This window comes from Alexandromys fortis, unplaced genomic scaffold, assembly GCF_014885135.2.
Source record: "Alexandromys fortis isolate MF-2015 unplaced genomic scaffold, M_Fortis_MF-2015_v1.1 scaffold_153, whole genome shotgun sequence".
Lineage (NCBI taxonomy): Eukaryota > Metazoa > Chordata > Mammalia > Rodentia > Cricetidae > Alexandromys > Alexandromys fortis.
In genome coordinates this window covers 2,413,753-2,438,893 of record NW_026068032.1, presented here as the reverse complement: position 1 = coordinate 2,438,893, position 25,141 = coordinate 2,413,753, and the positions used below count along the sequence as shown (strand labels likewise).

General features: G+C 47.0%; 1 protein-coding gene across 1 annotated transcript in view; it reads left to right on the top strand.

Moving 5' to 3' along the window:
* The window catches only part of Itpr2 (inositol 1,4,5-trisphosphate receptor type 2), a 391,521-nt gene that overhangs the window by 119,123 nt on the left and 247,257 nt on the right, over positions 1-25,141 (top strand). The window contains exons 15-21 of the mRNA XM_050164739.1: positions 1,486-1,654; positions 3,987-4,269; positions 7,045-7,164; positions 7,250-7,435; positions 8,615-8,866; positions 10,671-10,815; positions 12,599-12,749. Of these exons, the coding sequence (XP_050020696.1) occupies positions 1,486-1,654; positions 3,987-4,269; positions 7,045-7,164; positions 7,250-7,435; positions 8,615-8,866; positions 10,671-10,815; positions 12,599-12,749 (1,306 nt within the window). The remainder of the gene's footprint in view (positions 1-1,485; positions 1,655-3,986; positions 4,270-7,044; positions 7,165-7,249; positions 7,436-8,614; positions 8,867-10,670; positions 10,816-12,598; positions 12,750-25,141) is intronic.

Genomic DNA, 25,141 nt, shown 5'->3' with positions numbered 1-25,141 from the left:
TTTTTCGAGACAGGGTTTCTCTGTGTAGCCCTGGCTATCCTGGAACTCACTGTATAGACCAGGCTGACCTCAAACTCAGAGATCTGCCTGCCTCTGCCTCCTAAGTGCTGGAATTAAAGGCATGAGTCTTTAATTGCTGAGTTTAGTTCATGAGGGACTATGACCTGAGAGACGGCTGGGGGGCGGGGCCTGAGACTCAGAGCTCAAGGCTAGGGATCAGGAGGGAGGAGGTTGAGGCAAGCGAGCAACACTCAACTTGCACTCATTTTTGTTTCAAGCTTGGCAGTTTTAACAAATCAACTCAGCTTAAATAGCACCGAGTTAAGATAAGGAACAGAGACAGAGGAGCTGAGTGAGGCACTCAAACTTATATAATTTGTGTGTGTTTTGTTTTTCTTCTTCTGGTATTGGGAAACAAACTTGGCACCAGGTGGGCACTGTGACTTGGCTATATCCTCAAATGCCAGACTACAGTTTTAAGAATGAATCCAGTGTGTAAACCCAGATTCTGAGTCATCTCCGAGAACCTGGAAGTATTTTGGCAAGAAAAGATTTTTTTTTCTCCTTAAGGAAGACTGTTAAAATATGTTGGCTTTGGAATTCAGCTTTGAGATTAAGAGAGGTCCAAAAAGAATATTTAAAACAGATTAGCTAGACAGTAAATAATATGTCAAGAAACAGGAGCAAACTGACAGTTTTAACAGGCCCTTAAACGTATCATGTATTTAGATGCATGCACAAATATAATATACACCTCCGATGCCATCCCGGTGACGAACCTCGTACTTTCTGGTTGAAATGCTGCCACTGGGGCCATACTGCCAGTTTACCCACATTCCAGTAGGATGGCAGGGTAGACAGGGTCCTTCGTGTCTCCACAGGAAGGAATAGATCCAGAAGGCTAAGACAGACTTTAGGCATTGGGGATGTGGCACTGGAGCATCCTGGACAGCGCCCGACAGCTGAGAGGCAGCTGGTGGGTTTCACTCCTCCCCACTTGAGGATATCGAGGCAAGGAAGGCCTGGCGGCAGATGGCTGTGTGGTAATGGCTGCATAAGACAGTGGTTTGCTCACATCTGGAACCGGGTGGGGGTCCGCCCTGAAAACACCGCATCTTCCTGTCAAGCAAACACATTTGAGCACACACATAATCACCCGCTGGGTAGGTGTTTATGCGGTCTCTAGATTCCTTACATTGTGTCCCTGCTGGCGATCTACTCCTCTCTAGTGCTCTCCTCTCCCTTTCCCTTTCCCTCTCCTCCCCTCCCCCTCCCCTCTCCTCCCCTTTCCACTCATCTCCTCTTGAGCTAAGTCACTGATCTGACCAAGGAACAAGGACTCCTGGGTGGCTCACTGAGGGTCCCTTACCCCATCTGTTTCTGCAGACTCTCATTGACTCTAAACCATGGCTGGAACCTCTTTTTTCCTGTTCTGTTGAATTAAGCAAGTTTGCATTTGCTCAGACCCAGATGGGACACCTCTAGCGTCCCCAGAGACCCCGGAACCATGTCAGAAGCAGTAGTGGGGAGATTGTGGGAGCTGGAGGCCGGGGTGGGAGCCCTGTGAAATGCTGTCTTCAGAACATGACACGATGCTGCATTCATGAACACGCAGTAGCCGTGCCAGCTGCCTGCGACCTGCACACACAGACAGGTCTTTAACCAAAAATGGAAGACCTTGAATGTGGGCTTAAAAGAAACCCCACACTAGCTCAGCATTGAGAATAATAGAAGGTTATTAATTTTGGGGTAGACTCACCGATCAATATCATCTGCTGGAACAGAGACCAGCAACTGAATCTCACAGCTGGAAAAGAGGCCGGATGCATGCTTTACATTGGCATGAATAATATAAGAGGCCACGCCCCCTGGGCAGCTGTAGGATTTCCTACAGCAGTGGGCAGCACCGCTCTGGGGGCTGGGCCCAGGACTAAATGAAAAGAACGTGATCCCAACACCAGTGTCCCCGCTCCTGGCTGAGTGTTATGTGGCCAGCGTACTCTCCTCTCCCCTGGCATCCTGACCACAGTGAACTGTATCCATTGAAGTGAGCCACAGCAAGCCACTCCTCTAGCTACTACAGATAGCTTTCTGGTGGTTTATGGGGAAAGATTTTAAAATGTAGGGAGAAAAGGTTTAGTTTTTGCCTTGGTTATCTAATTTTCCATTGTCTCCACCTGCATTTAAACATTAGATCAAGAGTTCATGTGTGAGTTAGCGCCAACCCAGGTACTAATGTTGTGCTTGGGTTTATTATTATTTAGAGAACTCGATAGCACCTCTAATTTCATTAATTATTCATCAGCATCTCGGAAGCTTACTCCCCCCAGAATATGGTTCTGATGGTCATAAAAGTGTGTAAATCAACACACAGCTTTAAGGTGACACACGCAGAGGACTTGACTTTCGTTAATTGACCACCCATTCGCAGGACATCACTCACTCCAGAGGCCACAAAACGATTCCTAGATTATAATTAGATTTGTGCAACCAATATTATTTTCAAGAACTAGGTGCATTCTGGTAAATTTTGCTCAAGGCAAAAACCACTTTCTAATCAATAAATGATCTCATCATCGACACAGAGGTGTGTTCCCAAGGAGAAACCCCCAGGAATAGAAAACGTTTGCTCGTTGAAGGAGTTACATTCCTTAGCTCTAGGGTTCTATGGATGTGTGGTTGATACACAGAGTGTAAAAACAAGTGAGTGTGGTTTGGGACATAGCGGGTGAGATTAAGGACAAGGAACAGGGCTGGAGATGGCTCAGCAGCACGGACTTCCCTTCCTGAGGGTCTGGGTTCAGTTCCCAGCGTCGACACAGGGGCTTCCAACTGCCTCTAACCCCAGTTCCAGGATGTCTGGCACCCTCTTCTGGCGTCTGTGAGTACTGCATGCATGTGGCGCACATCCACACACAAATGACAGATATTAAAGAAGAAAAGAACAGGAAGCAGATTGAATAGTGCGTAGTTGAGCCTCCCCATAGTGCATTAGTGCCCCCCTCTTTTGCTGTTAGAATAACATTTTGGCCTTTGCCACAACTTACAAGGACTCACTCTATTTTTTTTTAAACAAAGAAATTATCACCTAATCAAGCTGACTCTCTCTTATACAGTTAAAATGATTTATTTTATGTTATGGGTGTTTCCCCTGCCTGTGTGTGTGTGTGCACCATGTGTGTGCCTGGTGTTTGCGGTTTCCTCTACCACAGGACCATTGTAGGTGCCACTTGGTTGCTTGGCACGCCTCTCCCATGGCTACTGTCCTTACATCCTCTTCATCTTTGCTTCCATGTCCTTTCTCTCCAGCCTCTCTGCTCCGCTGTTGCCTCTGGTCTCCGTTCATTCACTCACCCGCATGTGAAAGCGCATCTGTTTGCTTGTTTTCCCTCTTTGCTGCTCCATGTAATCTCCAGAGAGAGCTTTCCCGTGGACAGCCACGTTCGCGGCTTCCCACAGAGACCTTTCCCGTGGACAGCCACATTCACGGCTTCCCACAGAGTGTCCAGAACTTTGGACGCCATCACAAAATAGTGATTGCATGCTGGATCTAATCAATAACTTGAGCTATTGTGTGATCCCATTTGATTGCTCCTTACTGATAAGTGTGCTAAGGTTTTGATATTATTTATCAGAGACGATTTTGTTGGTGATTTTAGTGTCAGTCAGAGGAAAACAAACAAATAAACATCTGGAGTCCATGTGGAGCTCTCAGATGGCCACACTTATCTCAGGCTCCAGGACCAGGCATCAGCCAGTCACATTCTTGTTAGAAATTATCCTATCCCCAGAACTGATTATTCTAACTTCTGGTGAGATCAGAGGGCCCCTTGAGCCTGGTGAAATTCTAAGCCATGGCGTAAAAGTAAATTTAGATTTGTTTTTCTCACTTATGAGAGTGTCAGTACCCATTTTAAAAAAATAATGGTCAGAGACATAGCTTTTAATAGATTAGTTATTTGCGGCACTGAGGATGGAACCTTGAGCTTTCACAAGCCAGGCAAGCGATCTCCCACAAAGCTCCACCCCAGCCTTCGGTTACAGGTTGGATTGTGTGACGTGGATACTTTTCCCTGACGTCTCTCCCTCTCCACAGGAATATATCGCTAAGAACTTCTGCGTTATGCAGTCCCAGATTGGCTACGATATTTTGGCAGAAGATACGATCACAGCCCTGTTACACAACAACCGCAAACTACTGGAGAAACACATCACAGCCAAAGAGATCGAAACCTTCGTCAGCCTGCTCAGGAGGAACCGGGAGCCCAGGTCTGCTCTAGGGGATGGTGGGGCCCCAGCCCAGCTCTACACTGGCGAGGATGGGAGAGCTTTTAAAATTTTATTTTAAGTTAAAAAAGTTGAGCATCTCTGGGCTTTTAATCCCAGCACTGAGGTGGCAGAGACAGGTGGATCTCTGAGCTCGAGGCCAGTCTGGTCTACAGAGTGAGTTCCAGGACAGCCACCAAAGCTACAGAGAAACCCTGTCTCAGTAAACAAAATAAAAACCAAAACCAAAGCCGGGCAATGGTGGCGCACGCCTTTAATCCCAGCACTCGGGAGGTAGAGGCAGGTGGGTCTCTGTGAGTTTGAGGCCAGCCTGGTCTACAAGAGCTAGTTCCAGGACAGGAACCAAAAAGCTACAGAGAAACCCTGTCTCAAAATCCAAAAAATAAAAAGAAAGAAAGAAAAAAAAACCAAAACCAACAAAATGTAGAAAATGCAAGGCTAGCTAAGGATACAACAATTGTATTTTATTTATTGTAAGTGGAAAACTCATGAAACAGGAAACGAAAAGTCCAAGCACAGCAATGTCCCATGGGGAGAAGGCACAGAGAGTGCACATGGACATGCACATGCTTTCACCTGGGTCCCGGCAAAGCCACGCCTTAACTAAGACCCACCTCTTAAAGATTGTTTGTTCACAAGGCTTTCCCCATCAACAAAAGTTGAGCATCTGTCCAGCACTGACTCTTGACGGGCAGATGCGGTTATGTCTGTGACAGCCAGCGGTGTGTGGTAACAGTTCTGCTTCACATTCCATCAGAGTCCTTGAGAGACATTGTTTCCGCGTCTCGGTGGTGCTGGGGAATCTAACCTGAGGCTCCCACATGCTAGCAAAGGGATTGCCTGCTGCACTGCACCCCGGCCCTAGACTGACATTCAAATGCACTCATTGACTTCCATGTGGCCTTTCAAAATATAGTCATGTGTTTTCACACCTGTAATCCCGGCTGCTCAGGGGCTGAGGCAGGAGGATTACAGGACCTGTGTTACAACAGTGAGTTTAAGGACAGCGTGGGGACTTAGTAGGGCCCTGTAGTAAAATAAATCTAAAAAACGGTTGAGGACTTGGCCCAGTGGGAGAACGTGAGGCCCAAGGTTTAATCCCCAGTACTGAAAAATAAGGCACAAAACCCCCAGAACATATACCCATAGACTCATGCAGGGGCCCAGCTTGCAGCTGTGGGCCACATGGGTCCTAGGAGAGCTGTGAATGGGGACCAACACATTTATGGGCCATGGCACCATCCTGCGGTGTCAAAAGGTTGGGCACTCCTGGTGGGTGCCTCACTTAAATATTATACAGAGCATTCTCACGGGGTTGGTGTTGCGCATTGCTGTCCAGATTTTAATAAAATGCAGGGAATGACTTATTTTCTGTTTCTAGTTTGGTACTGGGAATTGAACCTAGGGCTTGATGTTTTGTTTTATTTTCCTCTCACAACTCTAGGCCAAGCTGGCCTGGAACTCACTTCCGGTTGAGGCAATCCTGCCTCAGCCTTCCCAGTGTCGAGATGACACAGTGACCATCACACTTGGGGGCTGCTGAGCTCTCACCCACACTTTAGGAAGGAGAAAATGAAAGACAGACAGCATCCTGGTGAGCACCCCCGACCGAGTTAGGGAGGGGGTGCCAGGTCTGAGGGGGCTGCACAGGAAGGGGGTGCCCAACCCGAGGGGGTTGCACAGGAAAGGGGTGTCAGGTCTGAAGGGGTTGCACAGGAAGGGGATGCCGGGTCGGGGGGAGGGTTGCACAGGAAGTGGGTGCCGGGTCTGAGAAGTTGTACAGGAATGGGGTGCTAGGTCTTAGGGGGTTGCACTCCATCTTCTCATTCCTTGCTGCCTTAGATGGGCACAGTGAATGCAGACTAGTCAAGAACACCCACTGTGCTTTCTCTGCTGAGTTCTGAATGCTAAAAGGTGCACAGGGCCCTCTCCTGTGACCGACTGTCCTTTCCTAAGCGTGCTTCCCAACCCTGTCATGTACTCACTTTGTTTTGCCTTTTTATTGATATTTCGTTTTGGAGACACTCACTTGAGGGAAGATAAATGATTTTCTAAACATGAGTCCTTGTGCTAATGGATAAATATCACCTAAAAACATAGAAGCAAACACACCCATTCTAAACAAGGCTTATATGTAACAGAAAGTGTTGTTGAATTTGCTTTTAATGAGGCGGTAGATGAGCAGAACACAGAAAAACTCTGCATGAAACAATATTAAAACCGTATCAACACGGGCTTCTTTTATTAAGTTCCAAATTATATTTCTGTTGTGATGATTTTATTAAAATGTTTTGTCGGGCTGGCAAGATGGTGCAGGGGGTAAAAGCATTTGCTGTTGAAGCCTGGTGGTCTGAGTTCACTCCCTAGATCTCTGGTAGAAGAGCTGGGTGCAGCGACGCTCGGCTCCCATCTCTGATTCCAGCTCTTCCGCAGTGAGAGGGGAGGTGGAGGCAGCTCAGTCAGCAGTGGGTGGGCCGGATGGACACAGCGCAGCAGAAGCAGGAGATTGCCTCCAGATGGGCAGAAACGACTGAAAGTTGTCCTCTGACCTCCACACACACACCGTGGCTTGACAGAACCCAAGTCTGGACATGCCCACCCTTTAATAACTAAAAAAAAAAAAAATTAAGTTAATGAGTGGATACTCTCAAGTGGTTTTGTTTACAATAATGAAGTCATTGAAGAATTACTAAAAGGTACATTGTTAAAATATGAAAATAAAATGCTTCTCCTTCACGTTTGCTCTTCCCCACCTAGGTTTCTAGACTATTTGTCTGACCTCTGTGTGTCCAACAGCACTGCCATCCCCATCACCCAGGAACTCATCTGCAAATTCATGCTGAGTCCTGGCAATGCGGACATCCTCATTCAGACAAAGTAAGCTGCCCCGCGGAGGCGTCTGTCGGAGCGTCCCTCGCCGAACGTGCGCTTCTTAATAGATTTTGTGTGTCGTTGTTTCAAGGCTGGTGTCCATGCAAGTGGAAAACCCTATGGAGAGCTCCATCCTTCCCGACGACATTGACGATGAGGAGGTTTGGCTTTATTGGATTGACAGCAACAAGGAGCCTCACGGCAAGGCCATCAGGCACCTCGCCCAGGAAGCCAAGGAGGGCACCAAGGCTGACCTAGAAGTTCTGACCTATTATAGGTACTGGGGCCACTCGCCTTACACAGGGAGCATTCACAGGGAGCCGATTCTCTCGAACCTCTAAGGTGGCAGCTGAGATGGTCAGGACCCCCTAAAGATCTCAGAATGAGGGCTTATATATGTGGTTTCTGCTTGTGTTCTCTGATGGGCTTGGGGCTTTTGTCAGTGGGCGTTTCTTACTGTTACTGATGGGACATGGGGGCAGATGAGAAGCAACAGGACCTTGACTGTGGACTGGGGGGGAGGAGAAACTGGGGTGAGACAGATCTGGTGGCAGAGGTGGCCTCATAGGAAGTGGCTGTGGGTCTAGAGGGGATGATGTGAGCATGTGATCTTTGGGGCTTGAGAGGGGTCAGTGTCTGTAGTTCTGAAAGGGCACCTGTGTTTATTAGCAAGGGCACGAGAGGTGGTTCCCAGGGGTCAGCATGTTGGGTTTAGTAACACAGCTGGGGTGCTGGCAAGATGGCTCAATGGGTACCAATGCTTGTCACGCAAGCCCGATGCAGCGGCAGAGAACTAGCTCCCAAATGCTGTCTCTCACAAGAGGTTTGCATGTGGATGCCCGCCCCCTCTTCAAAAAGAGAAAAAAAAAACCCAAAAAACAAAAACAAAAAAACAAAACAAAACAAAACAAAACAAAACAAAAAAAACAACCCAACAACAGTGAAAAAGACCCAACCAGCTCTTTGAGTTTAAGGAATAAAACCCAAGGCAGAAGTTCTCAGGTTGGTGGGAACCAGAGACGGATGCCAAACACCTGGCTTTTATATCTCAAAGCCAATCCAACGGTGCACCCTTAACCTTAGAGGCTGGAGAACCCTGGGGTATCATCGCTGGGACCAAGCCTCTTTGCTTTGCCAACCAGGTGGGGATAAAGTCAGTGCAGATTCTGGAGGCTCCACACCCCCACCCCAACAGAGGCTGGGAAAAGTGGAGAGAGTCAGCTCCCCATGTCTCACCGTCCATGCCTGCCTTGGTGCTCTTGATGTTAGGGCTGAAGTCCCGCCGTGAGAGGGCTGTAGAGACAGGGATGGTGTTAGACCCGTGCGGTCATTTGCTCCCTGTCTGAAGAGTTTGGCTCAGTGTTGTGGGTACTTATCAATACATCTGCCCGCCCAGCGGCTGTTTAGGGCCTTAATGGAGGAAAGACAGATAATGTAACACGCCTCATGCTTTTAGGTACCAGCTAAACCTCTTCGCGAGAATGTGCTTGGACCGCCAGTATCTGGCCATCAACCAGATCTCCACACAGCTGTCTGTAGACCTGATCCTTCGGTGTGTGTCTGATGAGAGCCTGCCCTTTGACCTCCGGGCATCTTTCTGTCGACTCATGCTCCACATGCACGTTGACCGGGATCCCCAGGAGTCTGTGGTGCCCGTTCGCTATGCCCGGCTCTGGACCGAAATTCCCACAAAGATCACCATCCATGAGTATGTTTGGAAAATCTATGTCTTAGTTAGGATTACTAATTTTTTATTTAATTTTAAGTGCATTGGTGTTTTGACTGGATGTATGTCTGTGTGAGGATGTTGGGTCCCCTGGACCTTGAGTCAGAGACAGTTGTGGGTGGCCACATGGGTGCTGGGAATCGAACCCGGGTTCTCCTGAAGAGCAATCGGTGCTCTCAACTACTGAGCCATCTCTCCAGCCCCAGTTAGGGTCCCTATTGCTGTGATGAAACACCATGACCAGAGTAACCTGAGTGGGGAAGGGTGTATTTGGCTTTCACTTCCTCATCATCTGCACTGAAGGAAGTCAGGACAGAAACCCAAGCAGTGCAGGAGCTGATGCAGCGGCCATGGAGGGGCGCTGCTTACTGACTTGCCCACCTACCCAGGGTTGGCACCACCCGCAATGGCCTGCCCTCTGGCCATCAATTACTGATTAGGGAAATGCCCAACAGTCTTGGCTACAAATGGATCCTTTGGAGACATTTTCTCAGTTGAGGGTCCCTCCCTTCCAGAGACTCTAGCTTGTGTCAAGTTGACATAAAACTAGCCAGTACATTGTATTCATTACTTTTCTCATATTTGACAAGCAGTGGCTTATGGAGGGGAGGGTTTCTAGAGGTTCACAGTCCAAGGGGGGCATCAGTCATGGAGGAAAAGCTCGGTGTGCCGGGACCTTGAGGCACTGTTACCTTGAATCTGCACTCAGGGGGCAGAGAAATCTCATTTCTCACTTTCCTCTCTGTTCAGTAACGGTCTCCAGCCCAGGGGGTGGTGCTTCCCACACTCCACAGATAATTGGTTCTGGAAACATCCTCATGGTTGTGCCCAGAGGTGTGTTTTCTAGAGGATTCTAGATCCTACCAAGTTGACGGTGAAGATGAGCCATCATAGAGGTGACAGGACATTTAAATTCAGCAGATGCAAGCAAAGTCAAGCATCTTCAATTGTGAAATAAAAAACACAGGAAGGGATTTGTGCATTTTTGTTCACACTGTTCATCTGGGAAGAGTCAATAAGATACCCCCTCCTGAGGGCCGAGTGATAGCTCTCTGGCAGGAGACATGTTTCTGGAAGCTAGTAAACAAGTAATCATAGCTCACAGCTTGTGATGACTGGGAGGCTCCCCTGCTTGTTCTAGCTCAGTTTTCAGTGGCCCCCGTCACAGGTGGGATGTGCACCCCAAGAGGTTGACTGATGTGTGCAAGGCAGTGCACTCTGGGAGTCAGAATAGATGACATTCCCACTGTGTGCAAGGCAGTGCACTGTGGGAGTCAGAATAGATAACTTCCCCACTGTGTGCAAGGCAGTGATTTCTGGGAGTCAGAATAGATAACATCCCCACTGTGTGCAAGGCAGTGCACTCTGGGAGTCAGAATACATAAATTCCCCACTGTGTGCAAGGCAGTGCACTCTGGAAGTTAGAATAGATAATGTCCCCACTGTGTGCAAGGCAGTGCACTCTGGGAGTCAGAATACATAACTTCCCCACTGTGTGCAAGGCAGTGCACTCTAGGAGTCAGAATAGATAATGTCCCTACTGTGTGCAAGGCAGTGCACTCTGGAAGTCAGAATAGATAATGTCCCCACTGTGTGCAAGGCAGTGCACTCTGGGAATCAGAATAGATAATGTCCCCACTGTGTGCAAGGCAGTGGACTCTGGGAGTCAGAATAGATGACATCCCCACTGTGTGCAAGGCAGTGCACTCTGGGAATCAGAATAGATGACGTCCCCACTCCTCAGTGTTTCCCATCAACTTAACTTGCTCTTTTGTTACCTGTCCAGGTATGACTCTACCACAGACTCTTCCAGAAATGACATGAAGAGGAAATTTGCCCTCACGATGGAATTTGTGGAAGAATATTTGAAAGAAGTTGTAAACCAGCCATTTCCTTTTGGGGACAAAGAGAAAAATAAACTGACATTTGAGGTACTTAAAACATTTAAATTTATTTTCTTTGTGCCTAGTGCCCACAGTGGTCAGAAGAGGGCATCAAATCCCCTGGAACCAGGTGATTGAGAGCCATGTTGGTGTTGGGAGCCAAACCCAGGTCCTCTGGATGAGCAGCTGATGCTCTCCGCCACGGAGCCGTCTCTCCAGCCCCACTTGAGGCATTAAAAGAGTTACTCAAGGCATGAGTGTGTGCTTGTCAGAGATGAGATGCCTTGGCCCCATGGATCTTCCCCTTCCTGTAACATCAAGGTGTCTGGGCAGTTGAATTGTTAGGTTCGGGCAGATATAATTCCATCTGATGATGATAACATACAGATTCGGGCTTTTAAACTTTAATTTCAACCATTAACTTGCTTTTGAAACCATGCATGATGCGTAGAAATGCAGTTCACACGTTAATTAGACCAGGTAGTGATGTGGTACAGTTTGAAACAGAAATGCGGAAAACTTTAGGTTATGGAGCCCCCTCCCCAGATTTGAGAAGAAAATCACGCCCTTCTCTAATTGGTTAGTGTGACGTATGTACTTCGTGACTAGTAATGCCTTGTCCCTATTATACTAATGGTCAATAGAATTAGAGATAAAACCCCATTTTATTTTAATCTTTATTATTGTGCCTTGATAATTAAAATGTTCTGTCTCAATTATCAATGAATTATAGCTTTCCTTGCTTTATTTTCATTTCATATATGTGAATTTTGTTACACTTGGTAAATAGCCACAGTTTTGAATACTTTATAATTAGATGTATTTTCCCCATCGTCATAGAAACAATGACTGAGCCTCATTGACCTGAATTGAAATTTGAAGATAATATAATAACAAAACCAGAGAGAGGACACTTTCACACCCTACCCAGGGTATCAGTCATCCACTGTCATGGGACAAACCCCCCCCCCCCAAGTGTGGCAGTCCATAGTAAACACCATTTCTGTGAGTCACGAGCCTGGGTGTGGCGTGGTGGTGTCTGTTCAGTCCCTGCTGGAAGTGTTTGCTGTCCCTGCCTCTCTCGGGTGGGTGTTGGTGGACCTGCTTCTGTGCCGGCTTGTCACCACGCACCTCAGGTTTAGGACATGTGGCTTTTCTGTGGGCTGAGTGTCCTGTGACGTGGTTCCTGATTTCCCACAGAGGGAGAGCAAGAGAAGGAGAGAGAGGGAGGGAGAGAGGGAGGGAGAGAGGGAAGGGAGGGAAAGAGAGAGAGGAGAAGGGGGAAATAGAGGGAGAAGATGAGAGAGACAGAGACAGAGAGAGAGACAGACACACACTTTCATGCAGTGTTCCGAAGTCTAATCCTGGCTAACCTTGGGTATGTCATGACATTTCTGCTGTGACATACAGCAATCTGGCCCAGTGTGGGAGGACAGCCTGCACCAGAGCCATGCCTTGGAGTCTGTATCTTGCCCTTATTTTCTATAGTACCAAGAAGGCCACAGGCCAGGGCAGGGGACATAAAACTCTGGGCCAATTTATGTCTCCTATTTATTAAAGTGATTTAACCACTGATTAAGTGGTATCCTCCTGACTTACATTTAATTAGTAGTAGATATTGTAACATAAACCCCTTAAATCACCTTAAAGCCTCTCACGAGCTGAGCTGACCCTGGATTTGGATCAGTCCCAATCCGAGCAGTGGTTTTTCACAGGGATTTTAATCCCCAGGTGTTAAGGAGTTAGAAATACTCAGACCACTTTACATGTAAAAATTGCAAATGTGTATTCCATTTTCCAATGCTCTCCTGTCCCTTCCTCCCTGCTTAAGGTGGTCCACCTGGCCCGGAACCTGATCTACTTTGGATTCTACAGCTTCAGCGAGCTGCTGAGGCTGACGAGAACACTGCTGGCTATCCTAGACATCGTGCAGGCCCCCGTGTCGTCGTATTTCGAAAGATTAAGCAAATTTCAAGATGGAAGTAAGAACTTTTGCGGGACATGATAGTATTCTTGCTATTAAGCATGACTGAGAAAAAAACCAAACATACAGAGAAGTAGATTTAACGTGTGTGAACACTCCATGCAGGCATTGGCTCTTGATAATGAGGCATGATAACAGGGTGGACATCCGAGTAATTTCCTCTAATGTGGGTCTTGTGTGTGTGTGTATAGTGTCTGTGTGCACATGCCTATGGGCACACATGTACTGGTGAGCATGAACATGTGTGTATATGCCTGTACAGGCCTGAAGTTAACTTCAGTCAGGTGTCTGTTTAGACTGCTGTCCACTTTATTGATTGAGGCAGCATCTCCTGGGAAACCCAGAGTGCACTCATCAGGCTACTAGAGAGCCCTTTGTCTCTGTTTCCCGAGTGCCGGGGCTACAGGCAGCTACCATGCTTGCTTAGCTTTAACACGGGTTCTGGGGATCTGAGCCATCAGATTTTCAGTGGTGGCCTCATCATAACCATACATTTGTTTGTAGTGGTGATTACATTAGGTTGGAAAGTTGTTTCTAGGAATTATAAGGAAGTGAGCAGGCTGGACACATCCCTGTGAGGACGAGAGCAAAGGGGGGTTGGGCAGATCTGCAGTACAGTTAGAACTGAAACCTCAGGGTGACACATCGAGGGTGTGAGCTGGGGTGGCCCTTTGGAGTTGTCACACACGGAGACAAGAGGGCCAAATATGTCCTTGTGTAGTCATCCGTTAGCTTCTGGCTTCATGGAAGAAAATGTGTGACGCTGAAGAAGGTGGAGCACCCTGCTCAGGAGTATGACATGGGAGAAGAGGGGACACCCTGCTCAGGAGTATGACATGGGGATGGGGGGACACCCTGCTCAGGAGTATGACATGGGGAAGGGGGGACACCCTGCTCAGGAGTATGACATGGGGATGGGGGGACACCCTGCTCAGGAGTATGACATGGGGAAGGGGGGACACCCTGCTCAGGAGTATGACATGGGGAAGGGAGGGATACCCTGCGCAAGAGTTATGTCGAGAGAGAGACAGACATGGTGCTGCTGGTGGCAGCTGGGGGAAGCGTCGCTGGAGAAGAAACTCTACACAGAGCACAGTAACGGTCACTGTAGGACTCAGGACATGTCGGGAAGGAAAACACAAGATTTCCAAGTTCAGGCATGAAGCGGGACCGTCTGATTGGGAATTTCAAATGAGGCACTTACAGAAAAGCTAAGGGATAAATTGCTGTTGCATAGCACAAGAAACCACCTCAGCCCTCTACCTTTAGTCCAGCTCGGGCCCCGAGTACAGCAAAGACTTAGTTACTACAGCAGAAACAGGCATCAGTGGTCTGGACAGTTATCCCGAGAGCTCCAACTGCAAGGGCCTCTGGGAAAATGTCATGTAACTTTTTACTAGGGATATGAGCACATGTCTCTTCACCCTGGAGAGGTCACTGAGGAGAGACCAAAGGGATAATTCTACCAAAATCTAGCTTAGTGAACCAATGAGTTATTGAGTTACTTACAGGAATTTGTGTGACTCGAAAACGGCCCCTACCCAGCATGGGTAGCTCAGGCAAACTCTCCCATGGAGCTTCCTTACAATTTCTGGCAGCTATGTAGATTGGAGCCTCCTCTTCCCAGCAATTGCTTATTGCATTTATAATCTTAATGAGGAGACTTGTGGATTTTGTAAAGTTTCAGGAACTTCCCAAGTCTTGTGTGTTTCATTTGCTTCTTTTGTCCTGTGAGTTTACCTCCTTTCTCTAGGAGGGGGAAGCAGCCCTGTACTGTGAATGTCCCCATAGGCACACAGGCTTCACAGTTGGTGTGTTGTTTTGAACCTTGTTGGAGGAAGTGGGTCACTAGGAGTGAGCACCGACATTTATGGTCTGGTCCCACTTCCTGTCCTTGGTGATGTGAGGTCTTTCTCCCTGCGTCCAGCTTAGTTTTCCCCGCCTAGCTCTATTCTGCCCGTTGCTAACCAATGGTAATAAAACATATTCACAGCATACAGAGGGGGATCCCACATTAGCAAGGAGTCTATGTATCACGTTCCTACCTCCATGTCTTCCCACCATGATAGATTGTGCCTCTTCAAATTGTGAGCCAGAAAAAGACCCTTCCTCCCCTAAGTTGTTCTTTCCAGGTATTCGGTAACACTGGGAGAGAAACGAAGGGGGTTGTGTGATAACCACCCTCAGAAAGTTGAAATACTGAGAGTCCAGATGAGAACGTAGAGAGGAAGGGTCCTAGAAGATTCAAGGTGGTGACCTGGGAGCTTCTAGAATGAACAAGGCTGGAAGAGGGGAAAAGGGGATGTTCCCTGGAGTCTTATGTGCAGAGGGCACAGACTATGTGGGCCCGAGCAGCATCACAATAAAGAGAAGGCCCCGCATCTGTGCCCCCACCAGAGCCACTTTGAGTGCTGTAGATGTTAAGTGAGGCTAAGCTTCCCTTTCCAGGCTCCAGTGGCAGCTGAGCATGCCCAAGACCCAGGAAGCTTAAGCCGGACAAAACCCCAGCATGTAAAGGGGAGATGAGCAGAGTCCGACTGCAAGCCGAGTAGTCACTGGTCACTGATAGCTGCTGGAGTAGGGAGACTCACTTCTCTCCGAGGATGTGGTCCCTGCTAAGCTAACCATGCTCTCGTGGGTGGTAGCACACCCAAGTGTATGGGAGTGGTAAAATTGTGCTTAATGTCTTAAGAAAAAGGCCATGAAGTTGGGGGTGTGTGGATCCAGGAGGAATTGTGGGAGAGGAAAGAATATGATAAAAAAAAATGTACAAAATTCTCAAAGAACTAAAAATCAAACCACACAAACCAAACCCCTTAAATAACAACAACAGCAATCAAGCCAGTAAAGAAAAAGAATTCTCTTGGAGACAGGAGCTGGCCCCAGTGCCCCGTCTTTTACCGGAAGGGGACATTCTGATCCCCACCCTCATCAATCTAACACTGTTTACTGGCTGTGTTATCAATCAGGGAAAGAAATACTGTTTTCAGACAAGGGCATTGACTCCTGGCTGCTTGCTTAGCCTCACACTGCCATTCGCTCTCTGAGGTTTAAAGTGCCGACTGTGTGATTGATCTTTTGGGTTGAAGAATTACTCAGGAGACACTTTTATTTATTTTTTGTCACACATAGAAGTGACAAAAAGCACATGAGCACAATGGCCAACAAATGGGACATCTGGGGTATTAATTGCAAGTAGTACATTTTTTAAATTATACAATTGTTTCCTTTTTACACCAAAGGAAGTACAGTCCAAAGATATTGCTTTTTACTTTTTTATGTATGTTTGTGTGCGTGTGTGTACATATGTGTTTTTGCATATGTGCATGTGGCGTATATGTTTGCATGTGTGTGTTTATATGTGTATGGGTGTGTGTTTATTTGTGTGCATGTGTGTATGTGATATGTGTGTTTTCATGAGTGTGTGGTGTGTGTTTACACATGTATGTTTGCATGTATGAATGTGTATATGTAGTATTGTTTACATGTGTGCATGCATGTGTGGTGTGTGCATTTGCATGTGAGCATGCGTGTGTATGTGGTTTGTGTGTGTATCTGATGTGTGTGCATGTGCTCGTGTGTGTATATAGTTTGCGTGTGTGTATGTGTTCATGTGTGTGCAATCATATGTGGGCATATCTGTGTTATGCAGCATGTGGAGGCCCAAGGTCGATGTCAGGAACCGCCCTCCATCCACTCTTCTGCCATCTACCCTGAGGCAGGATATCTCAATCAAACCCAGAGTTAATCAGTGGGTGTATGGATGGTCTCCCTAGCTAGCTTGCTCTGTGGTTCTCTCTGCCCTCTGTGCTGGAATTACACATGACTTCTAAGTATTTGATCTTGTGTCCTCATACTTCTGCAGCAAGCACTTTAAACTGAGCCATCTTTCTGTTCCCAGATTTTACTTCTTACCAATGCTAATAATCAAGGTTACCCTACAACTGTGACTCTTACTATTTCCTGTGCTTCCCCTTCCTCATTCTCTACTCTTCTTTTTAAGAGACATTAATATTCACACATACATGCACTGTGCTTACACCAAGCCCTCTCCCTCATTCCCTTCCATCCAACTCCTCATCTATCTCCGGTTTATCTCTCCCAACTTTATGTGTTCTCTTTCTAATTTTGTTTGTGCCTTTAACGTTATTTTAATTAGTTAATTTTTAACGAAACACCTAAAATTACATTATTCCACTCTTGCCTTTCCTTCCTCCAATCCTTCTCCTATACCCCACTCTCCTCCTCAAATTGGTGGCTTCTTTTGCTTTTATTATTATTGTTATACACACACATTAGTGCATACATTTACACATAAAACCTTCTGAATTATTCAGAGTGTCTTGGGCATGTATGATTTCAGGGTGGACCACTTGGTTGTTGGATAACCGACTAGAGGGCTTATCCCTGAGAGAAGCTCAATTTTTCCTCCCTCGGTGGTCATTAGTTGCCTGTAGTTCTTCGTTTAGGAGCTGCACCCTGTGTGTGTCCTTCCGTGTTAGCGCAGTGTCTGTTGACTAGCATGTCTGTTGATACGGACCCTGCTCAGGTCTTCTCTTGGAAGCCATATTGTTGTGGTATTATGGGTGCAGCTTTCTTGTCTTTTCTAAAAGACACAAATTCACAGCAGACTTCCTGTCCTCTGGCTCTTACAGTCTTCCTGTTCCCCTCTCCATGATGCTCCCCTGTTCACTGCCTGGCCCGGCTAGTTTCAGCTTCTTATTGGCTAGCTCTTACATATTGTTCTAACCCATTTCTAATATTCTGTGTAGCCCACGAGCTGGCTTACTAGGGAGGATCTTAACCTGCATCTGTCTGGAGCGGGAGAATCATGGCGACTCCTTGACTAAGCTTCTTTTTCCCAGCATTCTCTTCTGTTTACTCCACCCACGTAAGAGTTGGCCTATCAAGGGGCTTAGGCAGTTTCTTTATTAATAAGAAATCACTCCCACATCACTCCCCAAGCCTTGAGTGCAGGCGTTGCAGATGTATCCACTGAAGCGGGCCCTCCGCCATCAGTTATCATTGCAATGTGACCAGTTGTGGTTTTCTGTAATAATCTCTGCTTGTTGCAAAGAGAGGTTTCTTTGACGTTGGGTGAGACCTATCTTTTTCTGTGGCTATAAAGAGTCTTATAACACAGATAGAAATCACACTGGTGCAGTAGAGTGTCAGTGGTAGTTTCTCTTCTGTTGGCTGGGTTTCTTGTACCAGGCACGGCATCACTCCTCTTGAGCAGTCAAATTAGATAGCTGTAGGTTAACTCATTATCTGAGTGCCACGCCATTATCACATCTTTAGAGCTTGTCTTACTTTTCTATTGCCATGACAAAGCATCATGACCACCACAACTGATAAAAAGAAAGTAATTTGGGGGCCTACAGTTCTAGAGGGTTAGACTCCATGACCATCATATCCTGGTAGCAGCAGCAGGCAGGCAGGCAGACAGGTGGGCAGGCAGGTGGGCAGGCAGGCAGACAGGTGGGCAGGCAGACAGGTGGGCAGGCAGGCAGACAGGGCAGGCAGGCAGACAGGCGGGCAGGCAGGTGGGCAGGCAGGTGGGCAGGCATGGGGATAGAGCAGTAGCTTCCCTCTACTGAGAACTTACATCTGATCCACAAACACTAGGTAGAGAGAGCAAACTGGGAAGTTGTGATCTTTTGAAACCTCGAAGCCTCCCTCCCCAGTGACACACCTCCTTCAACAAGACCACACCTCCCAATCCTTCCCCCAAACAGCTCCACCAACAGGGGACCAAGCATTCAAATACAGGAACCAATGGGGCCGTTCTCATTCAAACCACCCCAGGGCATCTTGCCTTGCTGTTCTTCCTGGTTTGTAGGAATTGCTACGGGGTAGGAACACGCTTTACTCCTTTGGCAGCAGGCACAGCGCCTTCTGGTGCTATGAAAGCCAGGCTCTCTGAGGCGGTTGTGTTAGGTACAGCCTGAATCTCCCGAGTCTTGGGCCCAAAGTGCGTGGTGTCTTCAGCCTTAGAGACGTACCTTCTATCTCTGAGAGACATCTAAGGGCCACAGCAGTAGCCTATATTGTTTTGGGAGTCGCTTGGACTACCCTAACTAACCGTTACATGGAAGTTTCTCATGCCTGGTACTGGAGTTTTTGTTAGATAGTCTGTGGTTCTTGTGGGATCATTGTCAGCCCAAGTGGCATAAATTCATTTAATATATGTATGTGTATGCGTGCAAATATAAAATAACATGATCTCCTGAGGCATTATCAAACATCCTTGACGTTATTTGTCCCCCCCTTCTCCCGCACTCCCCACCATAGCCCCCCTTCTTATCTGCTGACCGATTGGTTCTTTCTGGGTTTGGAGAGGATACTTGCTGACGGCATCAGACTCTGGTCACTGAGTACCGTCAGGTCCAGTGAGGCATCTGGTTAGGGCTAGCCTTTCTCTTCACAGCTGTCCCCTAGCCCTTAAGCCAGAATCCAGCAAGCTAACAGATCACAGGACATGTAGAGACCAGACAGCCAAAAATTTCTTTTTATCACCTACTGTTTTGCTTTTCCATAACTGCATCTTCTTGGGGTTTTCCACAGTTCTCTGACACGCGGGCCTGTGCCAGTCAGAGACTGTCATCTCGGTACCAGGGAATCCAGGGAACCACTAGAAAACCCCACGGAGAATTCCGTCCTGTGTGGCTTCCTTCTCCGAGACTTCAGGTCCAGAGATTGTCCTTGTGCCGTTCCTGTTGCTGTGACGAAGGACCCTAGAAATAGGCAACTCAGGAGAAGAACCTCGTTCTCAATTCCAGGTTCTAGTCCATCACTGTGCAGGGAGTTACAGATGCCAGGGCACGAGACAGTTGATTTCATGACATCCGCAGTGAAGGAGGGAGAGAAAAATGCCTGCTTGCACACTTGCTCAGCTCCCGTTGTCCAGTTACGCAGCTCAAGGCCCAGCCAATGAGATGGTGTTTCCCATCTCAGTAAACCCAGTTAAGAGCCCTCTTGGCCAGGCGTGCCCTAGGCCAACCTGAGCTAGATAATGCCCCTTGGGTCTCTTCCAAAGGACTCTAGGCTTGTGCTGGGCTCACACTCCAGCACTCTCCTACCGGACTCACTGAGGGAGGGTCTCCCAGTCAAACGCAGAGTACACCGATAGGGCTAGTCTCAAGAGCCAGTTTGCTAACTAATCACAGAGGCGAACTGCCTTAGGACCTGGAGGATAAGACGTGGATAACCATAATGTCTGAAAGGATCGGAGCTGCCTGGCTGATGTGTAGCCCTGTGGCCCAACACAGGTCGGGGAGAGGTTAGGAGCAAGATTGATGAGAGGCGCTTTGGATATATGAGGACCCAGAGGACTGGGGGAAAATTAGAGGGCCTGGTGGGCACTCCATCCAGCTTGCCCCTTTTTTCCTCCCTCCCTCCCTCCCTCCCTCCCTCCCTCCCTGGTTTCTTCCATCCACCCTTCCTTCATTTGTTTTTGCTTTTTATTGAGCTAAGTTTCTCTGCGCAGTCCAGGCTGGCTTCAAACTCAGGTTCCTCTTGCCCCAGCTTCTCATGTTCCAGGATCTGTGCATGTCCTGTGGTGGAACTCTGTTCTCTACTTTTCTCAAGTTTCCCCAGGAAGTCAGGACAAGACAGTTTGCATTTACTAAGACTTTTTGCTTATTAGATCAAAAAGATTAAAACAAGCAAGGCATTGTTCTGTGGCGAGTGGTTGTCCGTCTTATCTCGGAAACAGGCTATGAATCCCAGTGTTGAAGGTTTCATGTTTCGAAGTGGATGCTTCTTCCCTTCTTGTAGTCCCTTTGCCTCTGACGGGCACTCTGCTGCCATTCCACAAGGGCATCCCCTAAATTCATTTTCTGCTCCTGTCTGTAGCTCTTGCCATTTCTAGAGAATGAAAGCTCAGCCGGTACAGCGGTGCACAAATGCCTTCGTCCACATGAGTGTGACATCGTGAGTTTTCCTCTGGCTGGTCCTGCAGTATCACTACACACTCCCCAGCCTTCTCGGGCGAGCTGCATCAATACCTCAGATAATGCAGTCATGCGTCCCATGCTGTGTTTGGCCAATACATATTTTGACCTCATACAAGACTGTGTGCTCGTTAGCCTAGGTATACATCAGGCTGTATCACGTAGGTTTGTGTCAGTACCCTTGTGATGTTTGCCCCACAGTAGTTACTGAGGGTCACACTGTTGTCGGTAAGCTTTCCTGTCTTGTTCCCCATCAGAACAATACATGTGACATGTCTTAGGTGAAGAAGTGTGAATCAGAAAGACAAAGCTTTTTAGACACCCTAACCTACAAATATATGTATTTATTTATTAATTAAAAAATTCGTCTCTTCTAATGACACTTTGGCCTAGATTATTCAGTAAGAAAGATTCAGATTTTTTGAGCAAGAGACAATAGTGGAGCAAAAAGCTATTGAGAATAGGTTCTATTTCTGGTTCTAAAGTTGGCTTGTGCCATGTCTAGTGTACTAACATATACTTATTTATTTTACACAAATATTTATTTAGTACAGTGTACTTGACTATGCCTAAATTGTATGCTGTCCATAAATATACATATATTTGAATATTAAAATAACATTCCAAATATGATTTGTAAAATATTATTAAGTGAGAAGGTAACTTAGTAAAGGGTTTTTTATGCAAGCACAAAGATCAGAAACCCCAGAATTCATGTACAGAAGTCAGCAATAGCAGTGTATAGTGGAATCCCAGCTCTGAGGAAGCTGAAATAGCTTGAGTCTCGGGGCTCACTAGTCATCTAACCCAGCCTACTTCATGAAACTTTGGGCCAGTGAGAAACCCTGTATCAAATCAACCAAGCAACCAACCAACCAACCAATCAACCAACCAGCCAAACAACCAGCCCACCAACTAACCAACCTACCAACTAAACCAACTAGCCATTCAACTACCTAACCAATCAACTAACCAACCAACCAACCAACCAACCAACCAACCAACCAACCAGCTAACCAACCAATCCATCAACTAACCAACTAGCCATCCAAACACTAACCAATCAACTAACCAACCAACTGAATAATCAACCAGCCAACTAAACAACCAACCAATGAACCAACAAACCAAACAATCCAGCCAGTCAACCAAACAACCACCAAGAAGTTGGATAGTACCTGAGAATGATGCTTGAGGTTGACCTCTGGTTTCTACAACCACATAAGTATATACAGACTTGCACACACACGTGCACCCACATGAACACATTTTCAAACACACAGGCACCCATGCACACACACACATGTTCCCCATACCCCTACACACATGCACGCGTGTGCAGTCACACACACACATACACACACAGACACAGAGCTTGTAAGCTTTTTAAACATACAAGGAATGGAAGACAACATGATAAATAAGTAGCTCCAAACACTGGTATTTTGTACCTTTGATTCTGTCTGGCCACTCCTGAAAAACCTTGGCCATTTTGCACCATTTTAGCAGAAGATTCAGATGGTCGCTGTTACCTGTGGCAGTCGGTACTCTTAGGAGGACTTACAGGGTGAGGTGGACACAAAATTCATGTTACAAGACAGGGTTACTCTACAACATTTCTACAGTTCTCTCGGTTAGGGGTTGCTCATAGTGATTGCACAGAATTTTTGAATACTTTCCAATTACTTTGATGTGACAGATATGGAAGAGTCATCTTTGTTTCTGTGAGATGTGTCAGAGGCAAGCAGAACCATGTATAGATTCGAGCTCTCGCCCCATCCCCAACACTAACTTAACCAGTACACAGCGGTAGAGCAGGTCCTCCCCCCATCCCCAACACTAACTTAACCAGTACACAGCGGTAGAGTAGGTCCTCCCCCCATCCCCAACACTAACTTAACCAGTACACACTGGTAGAGCATGTCTTCCCCCACCCAACACTAACTTAACCAGTACACAGTGGTAGAACATGTCTTCCCCTACCCTTCCCAACACTAACTTAACCAGTACACCGTGGTAAAACATTTCTTCGGCTGCACATGGAGGAGTCTACGCCTGTCTCTGAAGCTGTGAGGAGGTCCTGATGCCTCTGAGGAGTGGTCTAGACACTGCACCTCACACTAGTGTATATGGGATTCCATATATATAGGGAACGTATATTTCCCCACACCTGAAAAGTCAAACGAGAAAAAAAATAAATGGTACCTTATGTGTGCGTGATTGCTACAAGAACCCACAGGGCAGATTGCTTTGGTATTGGAGTGGGGAGAACTTTGAGGGGTTGACTCTAATGGGGCATGAGGAACACTCTGGGTGGCGGGAATGTTCAAGCCTGGGCGGCATCTGGTGTGTCTGTCCGTGCACTTTTGTGTGAGCCCTGCAGACCTTACATCTAATGCACCATGTTCCCTCCCAGTCACAGAGCAGTACGGAGTCCACGGTGGCTCATCTGGCCAGCTGGGAAGCATTAAGGATCAGTTTGGCAGATTAAGATCCTGAGGTTTCGAATACCGAAATGTCAGTGTTTGACAATGATGGGACATGGAGCTTGGCCACGTTCCGTGCAAATCCTTCCAGGTCTCTAGTGTAGGGGATGGGAAATCATTTTCTCCCAAGACGACAGCTGGTATCCAGAGATGACAGATGATGAGGGCCTCAGTTCCACCCATTGCTGTGTAGAGAACACTCCGACACAAGCAAGCTGGGGGAGGGGACGGTATTTTATCTCGCGCTTCTGGCTCTTAGTAGTCACTAAGGGACTCTAGGCAGGAACCATGGAGGAATGCAGCTTACTAGCTTGCTCAAATAGTTTGCTTATGCAGCCCAGGTCCACTGGCCTAGGAATGGTGTCACCCACAGTGAGCTGGACCCTCCCACATCAATCACCAATAATGACAAATGCACAAGTCAGTCTGACAGAGAAGTCCTTCCTCAATTAGGACACCCTCTTTAGGTGATCTAGATAACATGCAAAGAGGACTTTGAAAAAATACAAGTTAGCTGTGGGTAAGTTACAATTCTCTTAAGTCTCATGCACTGTTAATAATTGTCGAACCCAGCTGTGGTTTGTGATCCTGCCCCGTAGGGTGATTTGTGCGACAGAAAACTTTTAGTTTGTGCAGCTTCAGTGTTGCCCACGTTTCTCACCGCTGCCCACTCTCCTGAATCTGGTGAGAGACACTTGACTCATTGGGATAATAGAAACAAAAGCATCTTCCTGGGGGATCCTCTGATTGCAGAGTTCTCTCAAGAATCAGAGGTCACCTTTCTAAACATATCCCTCCTCATCACTTCCTTTTCATTTCTATTCTTTTGTGACAGGGTCTCTACATAGCCCTGGCTGTCCTGGAACTAGCTCTGTAGACCAGGATGGCCTCAAACTCACAGAGACCCACCTGCCTCTGCCTCCCAAGTGCTGGGATTAAAGGTGTGCACCACCACCTGATTGTTTTTATTTTTAACTTAACAATGATGATTCCCATTTTCTCAAATCTCTCAACGCACTGTATCAGTTAAAATTACTGATGTTGAGTTAAGTATTAAAAAAATAATTGAAATTCTAGGGTACCAATTTTCCAGAGAATTAAAAGAATATGTGTTAACTCCTTAACTGGACAAGTGTAAATGTTAGTTAATTGTAGTTGAGAAGTAGTGAGAATTTTTTTGTAACATTTAGGACTGATTACCTTGGACAAAGTCTAGAATTAGAAATTTTCCCATAGTAAATGGATATAGGATTCCCTACACATCTGTGCCTGTGTGCAGTGGATATGGGACTCTCTGCCTGTCTTTGATCTGTGCAGTGGGCATGGGAAATGCTGCGTGCCTGTGATCTGTGCAGTGGACATGGGATTTGCTGTGTGCCTGTGATCTGTGCAGTGGACATGGGATTTGCTGTGTGCCTGTGATTTGTGCAGTAAACATGGGACATGCTGCATGCCTGTGATTTGTGCAGTGCTGGGCTGATGTCTTTAAGCTGCAGAAGTTCAGAGCATCAGCATTCCTCATCACAGGCAGAAAACGCAGCATCGTTAATTGGAGACCTCTGAGTTGGCCATACATGGAAATGCCAGGAGAATTCTGCGGTCCTCTTGCCACAGGCATGTGAGGATGTGGGAGGCTGGGACCGCAGTCTCCTATCTTCCTGACTACATGTGTTACACATTAGGATGTTTAGACTTCTGGATTTTAATTTGTTGGTGACAGGATCTGTATTTTGGGAGGAAAAGAATTGTCTAGGCTAACCTTCTTTACCATAAGCATTTGATTAGATGGTTGTTTTCCATGCCCACCTAAGGAAGATGCAGACACTGTGGGTGCTGCGGATTTCTGTGTGAGCCAGGGGTTAACAAAGGAGCCTGTTCCTCATTAGTGGGAAAAGATGTCCCTCGGAGGTGAGCCCGTGAACATGATCAACAATAGGGCAAAGGCACTA